Here is a 16,387-nt window from a genome sequence, read left to right on the forward strand (position 1 = left end):
CAGAGCCTTAGGTCTGTCAATGTGGGTACAGGGAGAAGGAAATGATAATGGTGGACTGGGAGTGAGATCTCACCCTTTTAGTGGCAGTGAGATGCTGGATGGGCTCAGCTAGCCATTGAACTATACCCAAAATATGGTTGAAGTTTCAACCAGGTGTAAAAGCCAATTCACTTTACAGTTTCACAGTAAATTAATGGGTTCTTAATCTAGTTAAGTACTGGTAGTCATTAGTCCAGGGAGAAGAGAGTTAACCACAGAATAAAAATAAATCCTTTGCTCTTGAAATTTTCATGGAGTTTTTTTTTGTCTCTCTTTTTTTTCCTCTTTTTTCTTCCTGCCTTACCACAGCTCATCCATTCTACTATGTCTGCAGTCTGCATGATGCCTGACAGAGAGAGACCATGAAAATGCTATGATCAGCTAGCAGAATCACAAGGCTGAACTACAATCACCAACAGATACAAGCTTGGGATTTATATTTAGCTATAGTGCTAGTGCAGTTTGCAATTTAGGATGGGCATACCTGATTCTTCTTTAAATTAGCTAATCTTCTTAAGAGCAAATTCCTAGCCTCTACAACACTGTGATTGGCACACAGTCATTTACTTTTTCCCATCATGGCGAGACTGTTTCCACTTATGAATCCTATTTTTCTTCTGTGAGTACAGCATTATCTGCTGTTATGCATAGCTAGCAAAATGTGAACTTTCTAGAGAGAAACTGAGTGTGACTGTAAAGAATTCATTGCGTAGCAAGAATGTGACACCTAGTGGATACACAGCATTGAGGAAATGTGACAGTCTCATCAAGCAATATTGCCAAAAGATGACCTTGTCCAATAGAAAAATTAATTTGATAGCAGAAAAGAGATTGATTTTGAATTACTATTTGCATGGGCCAAAGTAAGTGGATAGTGTCAAGTCCCCACTGAAAACTCAGAAATGTAGAAGGTGTCAGAGATTGTTTTGAAATAATTGTTTGTAAACTACTAGCAGATTGAGGATGACAGGCCAAGGAGGCCAGAGGCCCAAGGCCCATGAAGACATTGTGGATATTTGTGAGACACATCATAACTGGAGACATCCAAGATGCAAAACACAAGAATAAGGTCTAAAGCCTCCTTTTTGTTAAACCCACCTTTCTGTTACTGCCATGCTACTTCTTCAGAAAGTGAGAGTTTTCACAGTAGGTGATGCTCAGAGATTAACAACGATATGGAGAGGCCACTGGAAGCTGGAGAAGACTGAAACACAGTTTAAGAAGTCTGACATTCTGCCCGAACTATCTGAGACAGACAGTGTCTGTCTTCTACTCTGCACTGCAGTCTCTAGTACCTACATTTCAAGTATTTGCATATCCCCATTCTCCATGGTGCCCTAGACCCTCACTGCTTCGTTGGCTATGAATACTAGAAAAATTCATCACCAAAAGTTGATGTTTATAACTCAAGCTCCAGGAGGAGCTTTGGGCCACGTCAAGAGAAGGACATGAGCCAGCAGTGTGCCCAGGCGGTGAGGAAGGCCAGTGGCATCCTGACATCTATCAGGAATAGTGTGGCCAGCAGGACTGGGGAACTGATTGTCCCCCTGTCCTTAACACAGGTGAGGCCACACCTCGAGTGCTGTGTCCAGTTCTGCAGCCCTCAATTCAGGAAGAGCATTTTGAGGGGCTGGAGCGTGTCCAGAGAAAGGCAATGGAGTTGGCAAAGGATCTGGAACACAAGTTCTGTGAGGAGTGGCTGAAGGAGCTGGGATTGTTTATCCTGGACAAGAAGAGGCTCAGCGGTGACCTTATTGCTCTCTACAACCACCTGAAAGGACAGTGTAGCCAGGTGAGGATTGGCTTCTTGTCCCAGGAAACCAGTGCAGAACAAGAGGAATATAGTCTGTGCCAGGGGAGGTTTACATTGGACATCAGGAGAAATTTCTTCACAGAAAGGAGGAATAAATATTGGAACAGACTATCCAGGGAGATGGTGGAGTCACCGTCCCTGGAGGTGCTTAAGGAAAGACTGGATGTGGCACTCAGTGCCAGGGTCTGGTTGACACAGTGCTGTTCAGTCGTTGGTTGGACTCAGGGTCTTAGAAGCCTTTTCCAACCTAATTGATCCTGTGATTCTGGGACAGGAGGCAGCACAGGCAGCAAAAGTGGAAATAAACAAGAGGATGAAGGTGAGAGCTGGCGGTGCACACGAGCATTGCTGAAACACTGACACTGGAGCATTTTTCAAACGCTGACATGGCAGCATTTTGAAAGGCCGCCGAAGGGGCGGCCGGGCCGGGCCGGGCCGGGCCGCAGCGAGGGGCGTGGCCGGCGGCAGCGCCGAGCGCTGTCACGCTGGGCCGGCCCGGCGCCCGCGCCGGCAGCGCCCGGTGCCTGCGGCCGCCGCCCGCCTCAGCCCCGCCCTGCCCTGCGGATGTGGAGCCGGCACCGGCGGTGAGTGGGGAGGGGGCGGCCGGCGCTCGGCGGCAAGGGGCTCTCGCTGCCTGCGCCGCCGCCAGGGGAGGAGCCTCCGCCCTTCCCGCCCACCCCGCCGCGGCTCGGAGCCAGTGCCGAGCCTGGGCGGCTGTGACACCCCCGGCGCTTCCCCCGCCGCCCCGGGAGGCTCGGGGTGGTGCTGGCGGCCGCGGTGGGCTCCGTGGGGAGCGGCGCGGGGCGGCGGCGGCCGGCGAGCGCGGCCGGGCCGGGGCAGGCAGTGAGTCACCGGCCGGGCTGGCGGCGGGGCCCGCCGGGCTGCTCTCCTCCCCGGTGTTTGCGTTCCTAAAAAGGGAGAGCGAGGCGCAGGCTGGCAGTAGGAAGCAGCCGTGATGGACCGCCTTAGAGCGGGCACGGCCCGGACGCGGCGGCTCCCGGGGCCGCCGGGCGGGCGCTGAGCCCGGCTCTGACCCGCCCTGCAGCCACACGCCCTGGAAAAGGGCTGCAGCCCCTCTGCCCTGAGGTGACACGGTGGTCTCGGTCAGGGGTTGGAGTCCCAGAGGTCTTTTCCAACCTAATTAATTGTGACCTCCACCCAGCCGCTCCTTGAGAGCGGGAGCTCGGGGGTTGGAGGGCCTTCTTGGCTTGTTCCTGTGCTTCTGGGCCTGTCGCTGGTTGTCCAGTGTGTAGCGTGAAAGAAGAACCCAAATTCTCCCGTAGGGTCTGTGCTGGGCGTTGGACAACCTTTTAGGAAAATAAATTTGGAAATCACACAGGCACAATTTGGAAGAGTACTTCAGCTCTCTTGTAGTTTTCAGTAGTAATAAGCCTGAAAGTAACAAACTGAAAGAGAGTAGTTTTGGGTTAGATATTAGGAAGAAATTCTTTACTGTGAGGGTGGTGAGGCACTGGAACAGGTTGCCCAGAGAAGCTGTGGATGCCCCATCCCTGGCATTGCTCAAGGCCTGGTTGAGTGGCTGGCTCTGAGCGACCTGATCTAGTGGATGTGTTCCTACCCGTGGCAGGGGAATTGGAACTAGGTTATCTCTGAAGTACCTCCAAACGAAACCATTCTTTGATTCTGTGATGATTCTGTGATTCTTACAGTCACCATGCCAAGGACGATGATTCTGAATAAATGATAGGAGCCAAATTCACTGAATAGCACAATGCTTTTTAAAAAGGCTGTTTTCAAAGTATAACTGTCCTGCAAAGCAATATTCTTAACCAGGAGGTAATATTTAATAATTATCTAGTGCTTTTCATTCTTTGAATTCTTTAGAAATGGCATTATACACAATATGTTATGCGTAATTTTAGCAAACCCTTGCAAACCCCTGTTTATGGATAGTGATACATTAAGGTGCAGTGACTTGTCAAGACAGTGTAGTTAGTCACTGACAAGCTCAGTTACAGTGCCTCATCCCTGATTATGTTTTCCTCCGTCTGATTCATTCTGGTTGTACAGATACACATCTAAAATTTCTAAAAATACTTTATTAATCCAGTGCATTTTTTTAAAAGACGTGAATACTTGCGTTCAGAGCTGTAAATCTGTATGTTGCAGAATTGGGTGCCTGTGAAAGGGCAAGTGAAACTAACCAAAAACCCCCTTGAAATTTGACTTGAAAGCTTTTTTCTGCAAGTTGAAATTGACAAGTTGAACAGACTTGTTTATTATATGCATATGTTTACAGTATCACTGTATTTTGTAGGATAATTTATATGAAATATTGGAGACTCATTTGTCCTTGAATGACAGAAGTACAATGGTCATAAAAGCTGAACTGCATCCTTAAAGCAACTTCCTTAGAAATTAAGTATTTTAACAGGAGTGGGGAAACGGCTTAAAGGCAGTGGGTAAATTCCCTTTTTCAGTTAATATAAAAAAAAATACCTCAAAACCCCGAACTAAAATCACCAAACCTTCCACTCACTTTTAAATTTAGTAAATTAAATGTCATAGGTATTTTGTTTGGGTTTTTAAACTTTTTTAAAATGGAGTAGCTTAGTTAACAGATTTGTTTTACATCAACATCTCTATGTTGCTTTATGAAGGATGATACAATGATCTCTGTAGAATAATTTATACACAATTTGTTAACAAGACAATAGAGACGTGCCTGAAGAAAAGAAGGCTCAGAGGAGACCTATCACTCTCTACAGCTACCTGAAAAGAGGTGGTTGCAAAGGGGGGGTCTGCCAAGTAACAAGTGATAAAACAAGAGAAAATGGCTTCAAGCTGTGCCATTAAAATTCTGTGAAAAAATTCATCATGGAAAGGATTGCCAGGCATTGAAACAGGCTGTCCAGGGAAATGGTTGAGTCGCCCTTCCTGAAGGTATTTAAAAGCTCTGTGGATGTGGCTCTTAGGGACATTGTTTAGTGGGGGACTTGGAAGTTCTGCATTAAGGGTTGGACTCTATCTTGAAGGCCTTTTCCAGCCTAAATGGGTCTGTGAGTCTACAGAGGCCTGCTTAGATCATCTGGAGTATTTACACATAAGGTTGTCCTGTCAGTGCTTTATGGCTGGACTTTGTCACAGAACACTTGGTATATAGGTTCCAAAAAGTCATTTAAGTGCTTTGAGTGTAATTTGCCTGCCAGTATGATAGGTGTCTTACTCACCTGCCCAAGAGGGTTGTAAATTTCCTCGCTATGGTTAAAGCTTCACAAGATTAACTGTGAAGGCTCTTCCTTATAATGTGTTTGCATACTCATACCACGAGAAGCTTATTGATTTTTAAATACCTGTTTGACTAAGTTTCTGTTAATGTTTTCATTCGCTGACAAATACACTGTCAGAAGTTGCAGGCTGTTGTTTTTGAGGATAGTTTCACCTTATTGATTTGGTTTAATTTATTTACTTGCTTTCCTCTCAGTACTGCTTTGCTATACATAGCAACAGCAGTTTTCCAACAGAGAGAGTAGAACTTAAATGACATGGGAGATCAGTAGCATCTTGACAACTGCAGAGGTTACTCAACCTGGTAGTAGTAAGTACATAAAAGTGCACTTTGATAAGCCTTTGATAAGCACAGACTTGTGTAACTCACTAGGAAAGTTTTGTGGGCTTTAGATTTGTAGCAGATATTTTTTAGCACTTGCATTTGCATTTTATTTTGCTTTTGTACTCAGCAAGCCCTCACGAGATGGCGGGAAAAGCGAAAGAGGTGGTGGAAAGCTGGTCTTTCTTGGATACTGCTGAGTCTAACTTCAGGCCCCTGGTAGTAATTGAACTTGCAAAAGGCACCAAAGAAGAAACCATAGAATGGTTCACTAAACGAATTGTGGACAAAAAGGCAAATGGAGGTGAGTACAGTATGATCTTCTGTAGCACTTTGAAATCAAATTGGCTGTCACCATAATATGAAGACATACAGACAATTAGTTTTCGGGGAATTTGTGCTATAATGATTGCTTGCCAATCTTGTTTTGCGTTTTTTGAACCCACTTAACCCTGTTATTAATGAAAACATTGGCTTAAGGTCAAATGACAGTTAACTCTAGAATTCTTCCATGTTTTGCACTGAAGCCCTGATAACCTATGTTTCAATGTAGTTTTGATTTCAGTTTTAATAGCAGTTGTCTAGACATGTTTCTCCTGTTGCTTGCAGAAGTGTAATAAGCCTTGCCTGAATGAAGATGCTTCACATCCTGTCCATAAACCTTCATACCATGTTGTAGAACAAAATTAAGTTAGCAGAAAGCAATTTAATCTTGATAACTTCATGTTGGGCTTTATTTATATTTTTTATTAGCATGAAAGGTCTTAAAAAGGCAATATTTCATTACGCATTTTGGTATGCTTCTCGGAATTGAAGTTAGTCTAATTTATTTGTAATTCCTTGGACTTTTTAAAAAACTTTTTCCAAAAAAGTCATTGTGGCTGTTGTAGCTTATAGCTTATGGTCACTAATATTTCTGTGGCTGATGGATTTGTGGCTACAAACTTGCTTTCAGGCCTCTTTTAGGTACGTTAGGAATGTTTCTGCTTCAAAAATCTAGTCTCCTTAAAACAGTTGAACTGTTTGCAGAAGCACTTCTTGCTTTTATGGTGTGAACCTTAGGGGAATAGATCGAAACAGTCCCCATTGTTCCAGATCATTGTTGAGAGTGCTTCAACAGAAACAGGGCTAAATCAGGGGGCGACCCTGCAAGATTCTGAACAACCTATGTCAAGTACTGTTGAAACCTTAACTCTTTGTGCCCTTAAAAAGAGACATTTTCAGCAGTCCTGTTAGCTGTGGCAAATACATTGGATGCTAAAATGCTAGGGCTTTTAGACATAATTTTAATGTATTTTCTTGTTTATTTTACCCCTGTTTACTTTAAAGGTGCACAACTACTGATTAAACCACTGGTTACGGAAAATGGAGTTGAAAATATTTATCTAGTCGGAGCTTCCCACTTAAGGCTGTTGCTGGGAGCTGAAACTGTAGGTTTGGTGAAGGAATGCAATGATAACTCAATGAGAACTTTTACATACAGCAGTAGAAAAACTTTCAAACATTTTGCAGGTAAGCAATGGTAGGAATCTTTGACATTGCAAAGTGGTGACTAAAGATTATAAGCAATTACGCTGCTAAATCTTTTACAGTCTTTCTATTCCTTGGAATGGTAACTGTGAACAGCAAGTGGAAGACCAAGCCATGAAAAAAAATACTTGTTTTTAACTATGGAAATTCAAGTGATATAATGAATTTTGGTTTCTTTCACATGGCTTTAATTTTTTGCTTATCTTTTCCTTCATGCTTTTCTATGCTCCAAATATCTTCTACTTGTATGAAGGATTTTCTTGAAAAATAAAACAAGAAAAAGAGTTTATAAAGATGACTTTATTATTATCAATCCACGTTATGAATTAATGTAGCAATTTAATTTCTGTCAGCCAGTTTTGAGGCTTATGATCTTATCCACTTAAAATAACAGTATTTTTCTCTGTTACATGTACACATCAAACAAACAATAAACACTACAGACACATTCAGTGGGATTTGGGCATGATTAGTGGAATCGTTCCTTTTCCTCTTTTATTTTGTGGGGTGCACAAGAACATTTCCTTTTAAATGTGCTGCTTGTAAAGTATTTAATGCCCCTACAGTGGCAGAATTAATTTTTTGCTCTGCAGGTAAATATCGGAGTTCCAGCTTAGTATTGCTAGTACTTTCACTGTGCCTGTTTGAGTGATGCCTTTCACCACATTTTCAATATAAAGGTGCTTGGGTCTGTCTGAAACAGTTTTTAAGTTTTGTTGTTCAGTGGCAGTTTTGCTCAACACTGCTGCTGTGCAATAACTGTTGCAGTGGCTTCAGTTTTGTGACCTTGCTTTCCTGAAATTAGGAAGCCTTCAAAAGAGTTGTCAATTGCAAAAGTGCTGCTTCCATTTCTTTCATGCCTTTACATTATTAATGCAAATCTGTTACAAATTCCACTGCTAACAGAATCTCTAGGATTAACTGGATTTCCAACTGCTGTAAACATATTTTTGGCTGTTTCTCCTGGTATTTTTTCTTTTTAAAAACACAAATGTAATTTTAGTTTTGTCCAGGTGCAATCAGAGAAATTGTCACCTAGAAAAGAAACCCTGCTGTCTATGTTGTCTTGGTAGTATTTCTGGTTGCCCAGTTAAACTATAATATACTGTTATTCTTTGTATTAGAGTTTTTTTCCTCTTACTTAGTATATTTAGGGCAATCCCTATGGTTTCTTATTCCTAAGGGGGGAAAAAATTGTTTTTATGTCAAGAAAATCTGACTCTTGTTTCCATGATTGATGGGGTTGACATAGTTTGTTGCCATAATTTTTTTTTCCTGATTCTGGTAATTTTTTGTAGTTGTTTGCTGCCAGGGTTGTATCTATGTGCTGCACTATTTCATACAACCCTCCTTTTTATTTAGATGACAATCACAATTTCCTTACAATGGCAGAATGTCAGTACATCATCAAACATGAACTTGAAAATTTGAGAGCCAAAGATGAAAAAATGATCCCTGGATATCCTCAGGCAAAGCTGTACCCAGGAAAATCAATTGGTAAGTAATGTAGTTTGTTGCCTCTAACTCACTGAGTTGATGGAGGATAGTGTTCATGGTAAAAAAAATTAATTTGCCTGTAATGAAGAGAAATTCTTCAGATGATCAAGTCCCACTATTTTTAACCAAATTTGTTTTTTCACTGCTTCAGTAATAGGGCAAAAGGCAATGGACAATACAACAAGAGAAATTCTGAATACATATCAGGAAAGTATTTTTCTCAAAAGTGTAATCAAACATTTGTTCAGGAATTTAGAGATTGTTGGTAACTGTACTGAGAGATCTGTAAATCCCCGCTAGTCAAGCCCTGATCAGCCCCATTTAAGCCACACCTGCCTTGAGCAGGAGGGTGGACCAGATGACTTCCAAAGGGCTGTCCATCCTGAGTTGTTCTGTAAGGCTGAGGCTCTGGCCTTATGTTCTCTTCAGCTGGGTAACTTTTGCACATGTTGGTGTTATCCATTATTTTTAATCAGTACCAAAAGTATTTATTATTTAAGTTACATGATTATGTATTTGGATTCTCTCTGTATAACAATACTGGAATGGCTACCAGTGCTCCAGAATTATAGATTTAATAATAGGAAATAAGTTTTATATAATTTGTTTGGTTTCCCTGATCTTCCTCTTTGCTTCAAGAGCTTTTCCTTTTCATGAAAGAAAGAAGCAATGAGAGCTGGTGCTATTTTTATGGTAGTGGAAAGTAGTTTGTTGGCAGAGATGCTACAGATTCTTAGGAGAATGTATCTTAATAATTGTGTGTCCTTTTATTAACACTATCTTTATTATTTAGTGTTGGTCATCAGAGAAGGAGATCTGTGTTCAAAAATGTAAACAAATGTAGATGTCAGATGAGTTTACATTGGTAATTTTTTTATATAGCCAAGGTATTTTTCTAGTTGTATCAAGCAGATGATGATGGAAAATAGTAAAATACTGTCACACTTCCAGTGCATCCCTGTTTTAAAATTTATTTTCTTACTATGGTTGTAACTTCAGAGCAGTTTGTTAATTGTTTATCTACACATGTAGTATTGCTTTCCATAGCAAAGCTAAATACAAATTGTAGACTATGTAGTTTGTTTGCAATGAAGATGTGATGTAATTTGTGAATTGGTGTAAACTGATAATTCAAAGGTTTTTTTGTATCTTTCCCATAATTAATAGAACTATGGCTTTATGGCTATCCCCACAAAGCTACATGTGGCATTTCAGTCCTGATCTGTAGCACTTTTTGCTATTGAAGCTGCATCTGTTTATATTGCAAAGCTGTGGAGTAGTTATTATATGTAAAAGGATTGCTCTTTGTCTTCCAGTGGACAGCACAGTATTTGCAGGAATAGGCATAACTGCTCTCAATTTTTTAATTAACATGAGACAATTTTTTAAGGATTTGAGTGCTAGATCTATTTCAAAGGAACTTTAGGCTTGGTAAATATACAACCTGTTTACTTATGTCAACTTCACTGTCCTTTGAAAGAGTGCCAGGTATCTATTTTTTTTTCTTTTCCTCTTCTAGTGAGAAGATTATTGACCAGTGGTATTCTTGTTCAAATTTTCCCTCTGCATGACAGAGAAGAGTTGAAAAAGCTTTGTCACAGCTGGTATGGGCGAGTGAAAATTGGTTATCAACCTTTAGGTATGTGAACAGCCTTTGCATTGTGGTCATGCAGTGGAATCGTGAAATTAGACCACTGCTCTTTTACCATTTGGACAAGTTTTTCCTCTTTTAGTGTTTCCTGTGTGATCTGCTGAAATGATTATAGACTTGCAAAATTGGTGGTTCCAGAGTCTGTAGATTCAGAGTTGGTGAGTTTCCATGTAACAGCATTCTGAACATCACACATTCTCCCCACCCAGCAGTAAATCAGATCAGGAATGGTCCAAGCCAAGACTGTTCTTTCTAATTGACTCTTGACAAGCTCCCACGTGTCTGGAACTCCCAAAGCTTTTTTGTGTTGTAGGTGTGTCAGAAGTGTATTTACGACTGTTTGTTTTAAATTCAGTGTCTGACTGAAGACTGTATGTCATTGCATGCTAGCGTCACTTGAGTATATTTTAGACACTGAGTAATCATAAAATTAATATAATTTGTAGTCAGGCAATGTGGAAAGTTAAGTTCTAAACTCTAAACTTGTAAACTTTATTTAAAAATAAGAAAATGAGCATTTGGGAGCTTGCCTAATTATAAGTCTCTGGGTCTTGCAGTTGTTTGAGGTTCTTTCCTGAGCTGCAGGAAGTTAAAGATCTGGTTTGATAATTCCTGCCTCCAGAGTATTGTGTTAGGAGCCTTATTGTGTGCTGGTCTTTTGTTTATGTGAGAAAGGTTTAGTTTTTTTTTAGACTGGCATGGAATCCATACAAAATTTTGAAGTAAATCCCAGGACCCTGTTAAATATGTACTAATTTAGGCATGTCTTTCATGTTGGAGTGTGAATTGATGGTCATGACCTACACTTGAATGTATTTGTTACTGAATATTTGATTTACTGGGATGTTAGAGTGCTGATCCTTCTGTCTGTTTACCTTTCCTTCAGAGACTTTTATCTGGTTGACAGTTGTAAACTTTTGTTGTAGTGTTTTGTAAGCCATAAGAATATTCTGGTATTGCATATGAGTTTGTTTTGTGGTAGTTTATTACAGAGGTAATGCACTGTGGTAGTGTATTTACAGTGCCAGTTCAGAGGTAATGCTTCTGTGGCTGTTTCTTTGAGCTGGTAAATACAAAACAGTGGCATACAAGCAATCTGGTCATCCAAGCAGGCAAAGACAAGAGATTTCAGCATTCTAAACTGTTTGACAGGCATTTCTATATCTAATCACTTCTAGATTATATGAATAATAATCCTACATTTTTTTATTAGTAATATAAGTGATATATCTTCTTGGAGGTAATACATCTGACATGAAATATACCCACTACTAATGCACTTTTTAAGTCTGTAGCACCTGAGGAGACAAACATAGCAAGTACAGCAAGTATGTATTTCATGTATCAGTTGTCTGCTGAAGACAGTATCTCAACCTGAGTACTCCATCTGACGTGTTTAAAATTTAGTATTTTGATACACTTGTCCATCTATTCCTTTAGTCCCTTGAGTTGTCAAAACACAACTAGCCTTTTCTGTCTCTGAGTTTGTTTCCCAGGAGTACATAGGCCAGTGGGAATTTTCAGAAGCTGGGTGTGACTTGCTGTTAAAGTTTGGTTTTTATTACATCAAATGTTTTCCATGCCATTCATTGATGAATTCTGTTTTCAAGAATGATAGTATTTTCTCTTTGGTTGGGTTTTTGTTTTTTTCTTTCCCTATTCTCTGGGTATCTGTTTGACATCCTTGCCATCATAATGGTATGTTTATGTGGGTACATATGTAACATTAAAAAAAATAATTCAGATAACCATCTGACTTTTTGTAATAAGGATGAAAGAAGAAAGAAAAAGCAATGATATTTATTGTGTTATTTAGAAAAAAAAATTCTGGCCAATGAAAAATTTAAGTTTATGTAGGGTCAAGTTTGATATTATACTGACATCTCTGTTAGGTGTAGTCTTAGTTGATTCATTTCTTTCTGCAGATGACATACGCTGCTACTTTGGCGAAACCATTGCTCTCTACTTTGGCTTCTTAGAATACTTTACATTTGCTTTGGTTCCAATGGCTGTCATTGGGATTCCTTATTACGTGTTTGCATGGGAAGACTACGACAAATACGTGATGTTTGCCACATTCAATCTGCTGTGGTCCACTGTGATTCTGGAGGTCTGGAAGCGGCTCTGCGCCGTCCTGACGTACCGCTGGGGCACGCTGCTGATGAAACGACAGTTTGAAGAGCCAAGACCAGGCTTCCACGGCGTGCTGGGGATCAATCCTGTCACTGGGAGGGAGGAGCCAGTGTACTCAAGTATTAAGAGACAGTTACGGATTTACCTGGTGTCCTTACCATTTGTGTGCCTTTGCCTCTACTTCTCACTGTACGTGATGATGATTTACTTTGACTTGGAGCAGTGGGCTCTGGATTATCACAAAGAGAACGAGTCTAACTTCAGCAGCTTGATGCTGTACGTGCCCAGTATCATCTATGCCGTTGTGATTGAAGTTATGAACCGCATCTATCGGTATGCTGCTGAATTCTTAACATCATGGGGTAAGAAAGTTGTTCACTCGTCTTCTTTCAAGATAGAATCCAACTTTCTTTGTAGAATCCATTACTGTGAGCTCTTGTTCAACAGAATGCTAAAGAGATTTCCCAAAGTAGGTTCTTGCTGTGGGGTAAAAGAGATAGCCACTTTAACTTCTTATATTTTGAGTGTTCTGAGATTGCAGTTTTGTATTTGGTTTAATTTGGTCTGACGTGCCGTCAGAAGGAGTGATCCTGCCTTGCTGCTCAGCCTCTCTCTGCCTTTGGTGCAGAAGTTCCCCCTCCATGATTTAGCTCTTTGTCTGGCTGTCTCAGCCGTAGTGCTGGTAAAAGGGGTGGGGGGAGAGCATGGGGATAAGAGCTCAGAGGTGCATGGATGGCAGGAAGGATTGTGCTGGCAAGTTGCACCCACAGCCTGAGTTTGCTTACTATGCTTTCTTTAGTCTACTGTATGTCAGTGCAGAGGTCTGAGATAATGGAACCACTGAGATAATGGAACCAAATCTAAGCCCACTCTAAATGTCACATGAGAGTGTTTATGTATGCTACATATATAATAAAGACTGGGATTCTACATCCCAATCAAAATGTCTTTCTCTGGGCACTCTGAGAAGAGGAGAAATGTTATAATAGATTACCTTTTCTTTCCCCCATGTGTGTAATTTATTTAACAGATTGGGCCTTGTGTTTTGCAGCCTAACATAAGGACAGTGAAATGCTGGTGTTTATTTTGAATTTTAGCACTTCTACAGACATGTGAAGCCACTTTCAGACAAAGTTAATAGGTTAAGCTAATAGAGAATTAACTGCTTCGTGCAGCTCCATATGGCATTGATTTGCAGGACAGAATCCAGATTATTAAAGCTGGAAACCCAGAAAATGAACAGAAGAAAGATAAAGCAAAGAGGAGGTTGATGCAGAAGACAGAATAAGAACAGGTGTCGAAGTGGGGGTTGGTTATGCTTGCCAAAATTATTTGCTCAGCAAATTCAACCTGACTTCTGTGATAGTAAAAGCAAGCAATTTCTTTGTTTATGACTGTTCAAGGTTTTTATTTAAATAATGATTTTTAAATTCATGTCTAGGGCTCAGTTGGCTGTTTTGTTTCATTGTTTTTACTGTAATGGAAAAAAAGGCATTTCTGTGAAATACCCAGTTATGTTGATCTGATGGAATAAAATGTCTTTAACAGGCAACTCAAGGGTTTTTTTAATCCATACTTTTTCGGGTTTAAGCTGATGTTTTGTATTCAGCAGAGGCAGTGTTTATGTAACCTGCTACACTGACAGTCTTTTCTGTGCTGTCCAGTGTGTTTCTGTTGCCATGCTCTGAATGGGCTGAAAAGCTCATCTGGCTCTCCTGTCTTCTCTCCCACCTGGCATATTTTCAGATAATATCTGACTTCAACAGCTAAAGTGACAAATCATGGGAACCAATCTGGGGTATTTTAAGCCCCCCTCTTGCACCCGTTTATCATGAAAACTGATTGTGTAGTGAAAGCTAAAAGTAAAAATTGCAGTCACTTGAGTGCATTTTCATGTGTCAGGCCTAACTTGATGCTCCTGTCAGGGCAGAGCTCTGCTGTTTTGTCCTGAGGAAGGTCTGTAGATGGTGGTGTCTCCTTTCAGCCTTGTTGACACAACACATGCTAGTGTGCTGCCTTCCCAGTTACTGCTTACCCAGGGCTTTAAAGGTACAGTCTAACAAAATAGCAGAAAAAAATTGAAAATCTCCCATCCTCTTCCCTTTTCTTCCCTCTAGTAAATCAGCCTTCCTGAAACATCAGGTTCTAACAGTTTGTCTTCAGTGAACTGAAAATCTCAATTTAGAATGAGTAATGCATCTGTTGAACTTTACATACTCTAGTCTTCCTATAGAGTGTCAGATCTTATCTAAATTCCTTGGAGAGATATGGGAACATTTCTGTGAGCATTTACTGGTTTTGAATCAAATATTTTATTTTTAATTTTCATTATATATTCCCATTAGTTTTTAGTTAAAAGACCAATCAATAACTAGACATTTTGTTAAGTCTTAAAGGCAATGGATGTCTTTCTTTTATAAAATAGTTCTTTGGGGTAAGAAATAGATGAAAGAAGAAACTTTTGTGGTTGAAAAGACACTGGAGTTGTAGTCAAAAATATGGGTGAATACTGTGGATCAGTTTAGCTTCATAGATTAAGTCAGGTGTTGGTACAGTATAAATTCTTTCTACCACAACGTGTTGGAGTAATATCAACTATTAGGTAAGTAATTTTCATGTGGACTAAAAGTGTCTGTTCACTCTTTGGATAGCAATGTGTAGTACATGGTAGGAGCTTCTGCTGTTTACTAATGAATAATTTTGTTGGTATTTTAGAAAATCACAGGCTGGAATCTTCATATCAGAATCATTTAATTCTGAAGGTTTTAGTGGTAAGTATGTAATATGAGCAGCTTTTAAGATTATTAAAAAGACAGCTTGTGCTGTATTTTATTAGTGCTGTCCTAGCATTACCACAGTGACCTGCAGTTTTGCTCAAGGCCAAATAGTAGCAAAAATACCAGAGTAAACAAGATTTCTGTTATGGTTGCAGTAACTGCTAGACTGTTTTAGATGCCTCTTTTATAGTGGAGAGTTGGCTTTTTATTTGCATTGAATTGTTCGTTCATTAGGATGCTGTATATATAAGTTTCTGTTAATTGGTGTGGTCCTGTCATCAACTAAAAGCTATCTTTTTGCACTATTTTATGGTAAACCATATATTGAAAAGTTCATGTATTAACTTCCAACTATATTAACATTCAGATAACCTGTCAGAGGAACCTGAAAATACTTGTCTGTCAATCTACGACTGTGTAGTTCATAGCATATGCAGATCTATTTCATTTATCTTATCTTCCTGTTTCCTTTCTGAAAAGATGATTTAAGTTTCTTCTTTTTTATTTCATCAATTTCCTCGGAGTTCCTTCTTTATTTCCTTCACCATGTTTTTGTGTGTGTGTGTGTGTGTTTATTTGGGGTTTGTTTGTTTTGTTTGGGGCTTTTTTTTGTTAAATCCCAGTGTTACCCACCTGTTACTGGTAACCTCTGGATCTAAAACTCTTACAGCTATCACTTACAGCTTTGTCTCCTCCTGTAGCCTTTCTCATAAAACTTAGAACCATTTATTTTTCCCCGTAGGATGTTTATACAAAATGATTAAAAAAAATTATGAACTGTCAAGTGTGAGTTTCCCCCAGTTTTCATTCATAGTTTGTGAAAGGCTCTCTGTATTCCCAGTATTATCTGTATTGGCCAAAAGCACCAAAACAGGAGCTGCAACACTTACAGCAAGTAGGAAACTTCAGAGTTTGATTAAATACTGTGGTTATGTCTGATTTTAGAAGTAGGGAATATTTCTCTTGACCATAAAACCTTACGAAGTAATTAAACATCAACTGCAGCTAACATATATAAAGGACCATTTTTAGAGATTGAGAGACATATCACCCAACATGTATATTTTTACAAAGTATATATTTTTTAAAAAGTCACTGCTCTAAATAAAGATCAATATATCCCTTTTCTAATGTTATCTGGAGAAATTGCCAAAAAATTCAAGTTAAGTGTAAGGTGATGTTTTTTTAATGTCCACATTTCATAATTCAGTTGTAGCTCTCTTTGTTCACTTTGCTTTAGGAGAGCATTAAGCTTGTTAAGTGAAAAACCGAGTAAGACCAATATTGCAAATGTGTTTCTTCTGACCTATGTTTTAAAAATTGTAAAGGCAATTTTGATGGGCTTCCATGGCTTCATGGAAGCCATTTAGTCAAGG

At 39.9% G+C, this 16,387-nt stretch overlaps 1 protein-coding gene across 2 annotated transcripts in view; it reads left to right on the forward strand.

Annotated features, from left to right (window-relative positions):
- Nucleotides 1-2,305: 2,305 nt before the first annotated feature.
- The window catches only part of ANO10 (anoctamin 10), a 120,959-nt gene continuing 106,877 nt past the window's right edge, over nt 2,306-16,387 (forward strand). Inside the window, exons 1-7 of one of the 2 annotated variants that reach the window (XM_064415767.1) lie at nt 2,306-2,436; nt 5,554-5,727; nt 6,753-6,935; nt 8,316-8,450; nt 9,970-10,089; nt 12,027-12,596; nt 14,950-15,005. In XM_064415767.1, the coding sequence (XP_064271837.1) occupies nt 5,568-5,727; nt 6,753-6,935; nt 8,316-8,450; nt 9,970-10,089; nt 12,027-12,596; nt 14,950-15,005 (1,224 nt within the window). In that variant the 5' untranslated portion in view covers nt 2,306-2,436; nt 5,554-5,567. Of the gene's footprint in view, nt 2,437-4,827; nt 5,412-5,553; nt 5,728-6,752; nt 6,936-8,315; nt 8,451-9,969; nt 10,090-12,026; nt 12,597-14,949; nt 15,006-16,387 lie in introns of those variants that run through there. The other variant, XM_064415763.1, reaches the window with a different exon arrangement.

Source organism: Passer domesticus, chromosome 1 (genome assembly GCF_036417665.1).
Source record: "Passer domesticus isolate bPasDom1 chromosome 1, bPasDom1.hap1, whole genome shotgun sequence".
Classification (NCBI taxonomy): Eukaryota; Metazoa; Chordata; class Aves; order Passeriformes; family Passeridae; genus Passer; species Passer domesticus.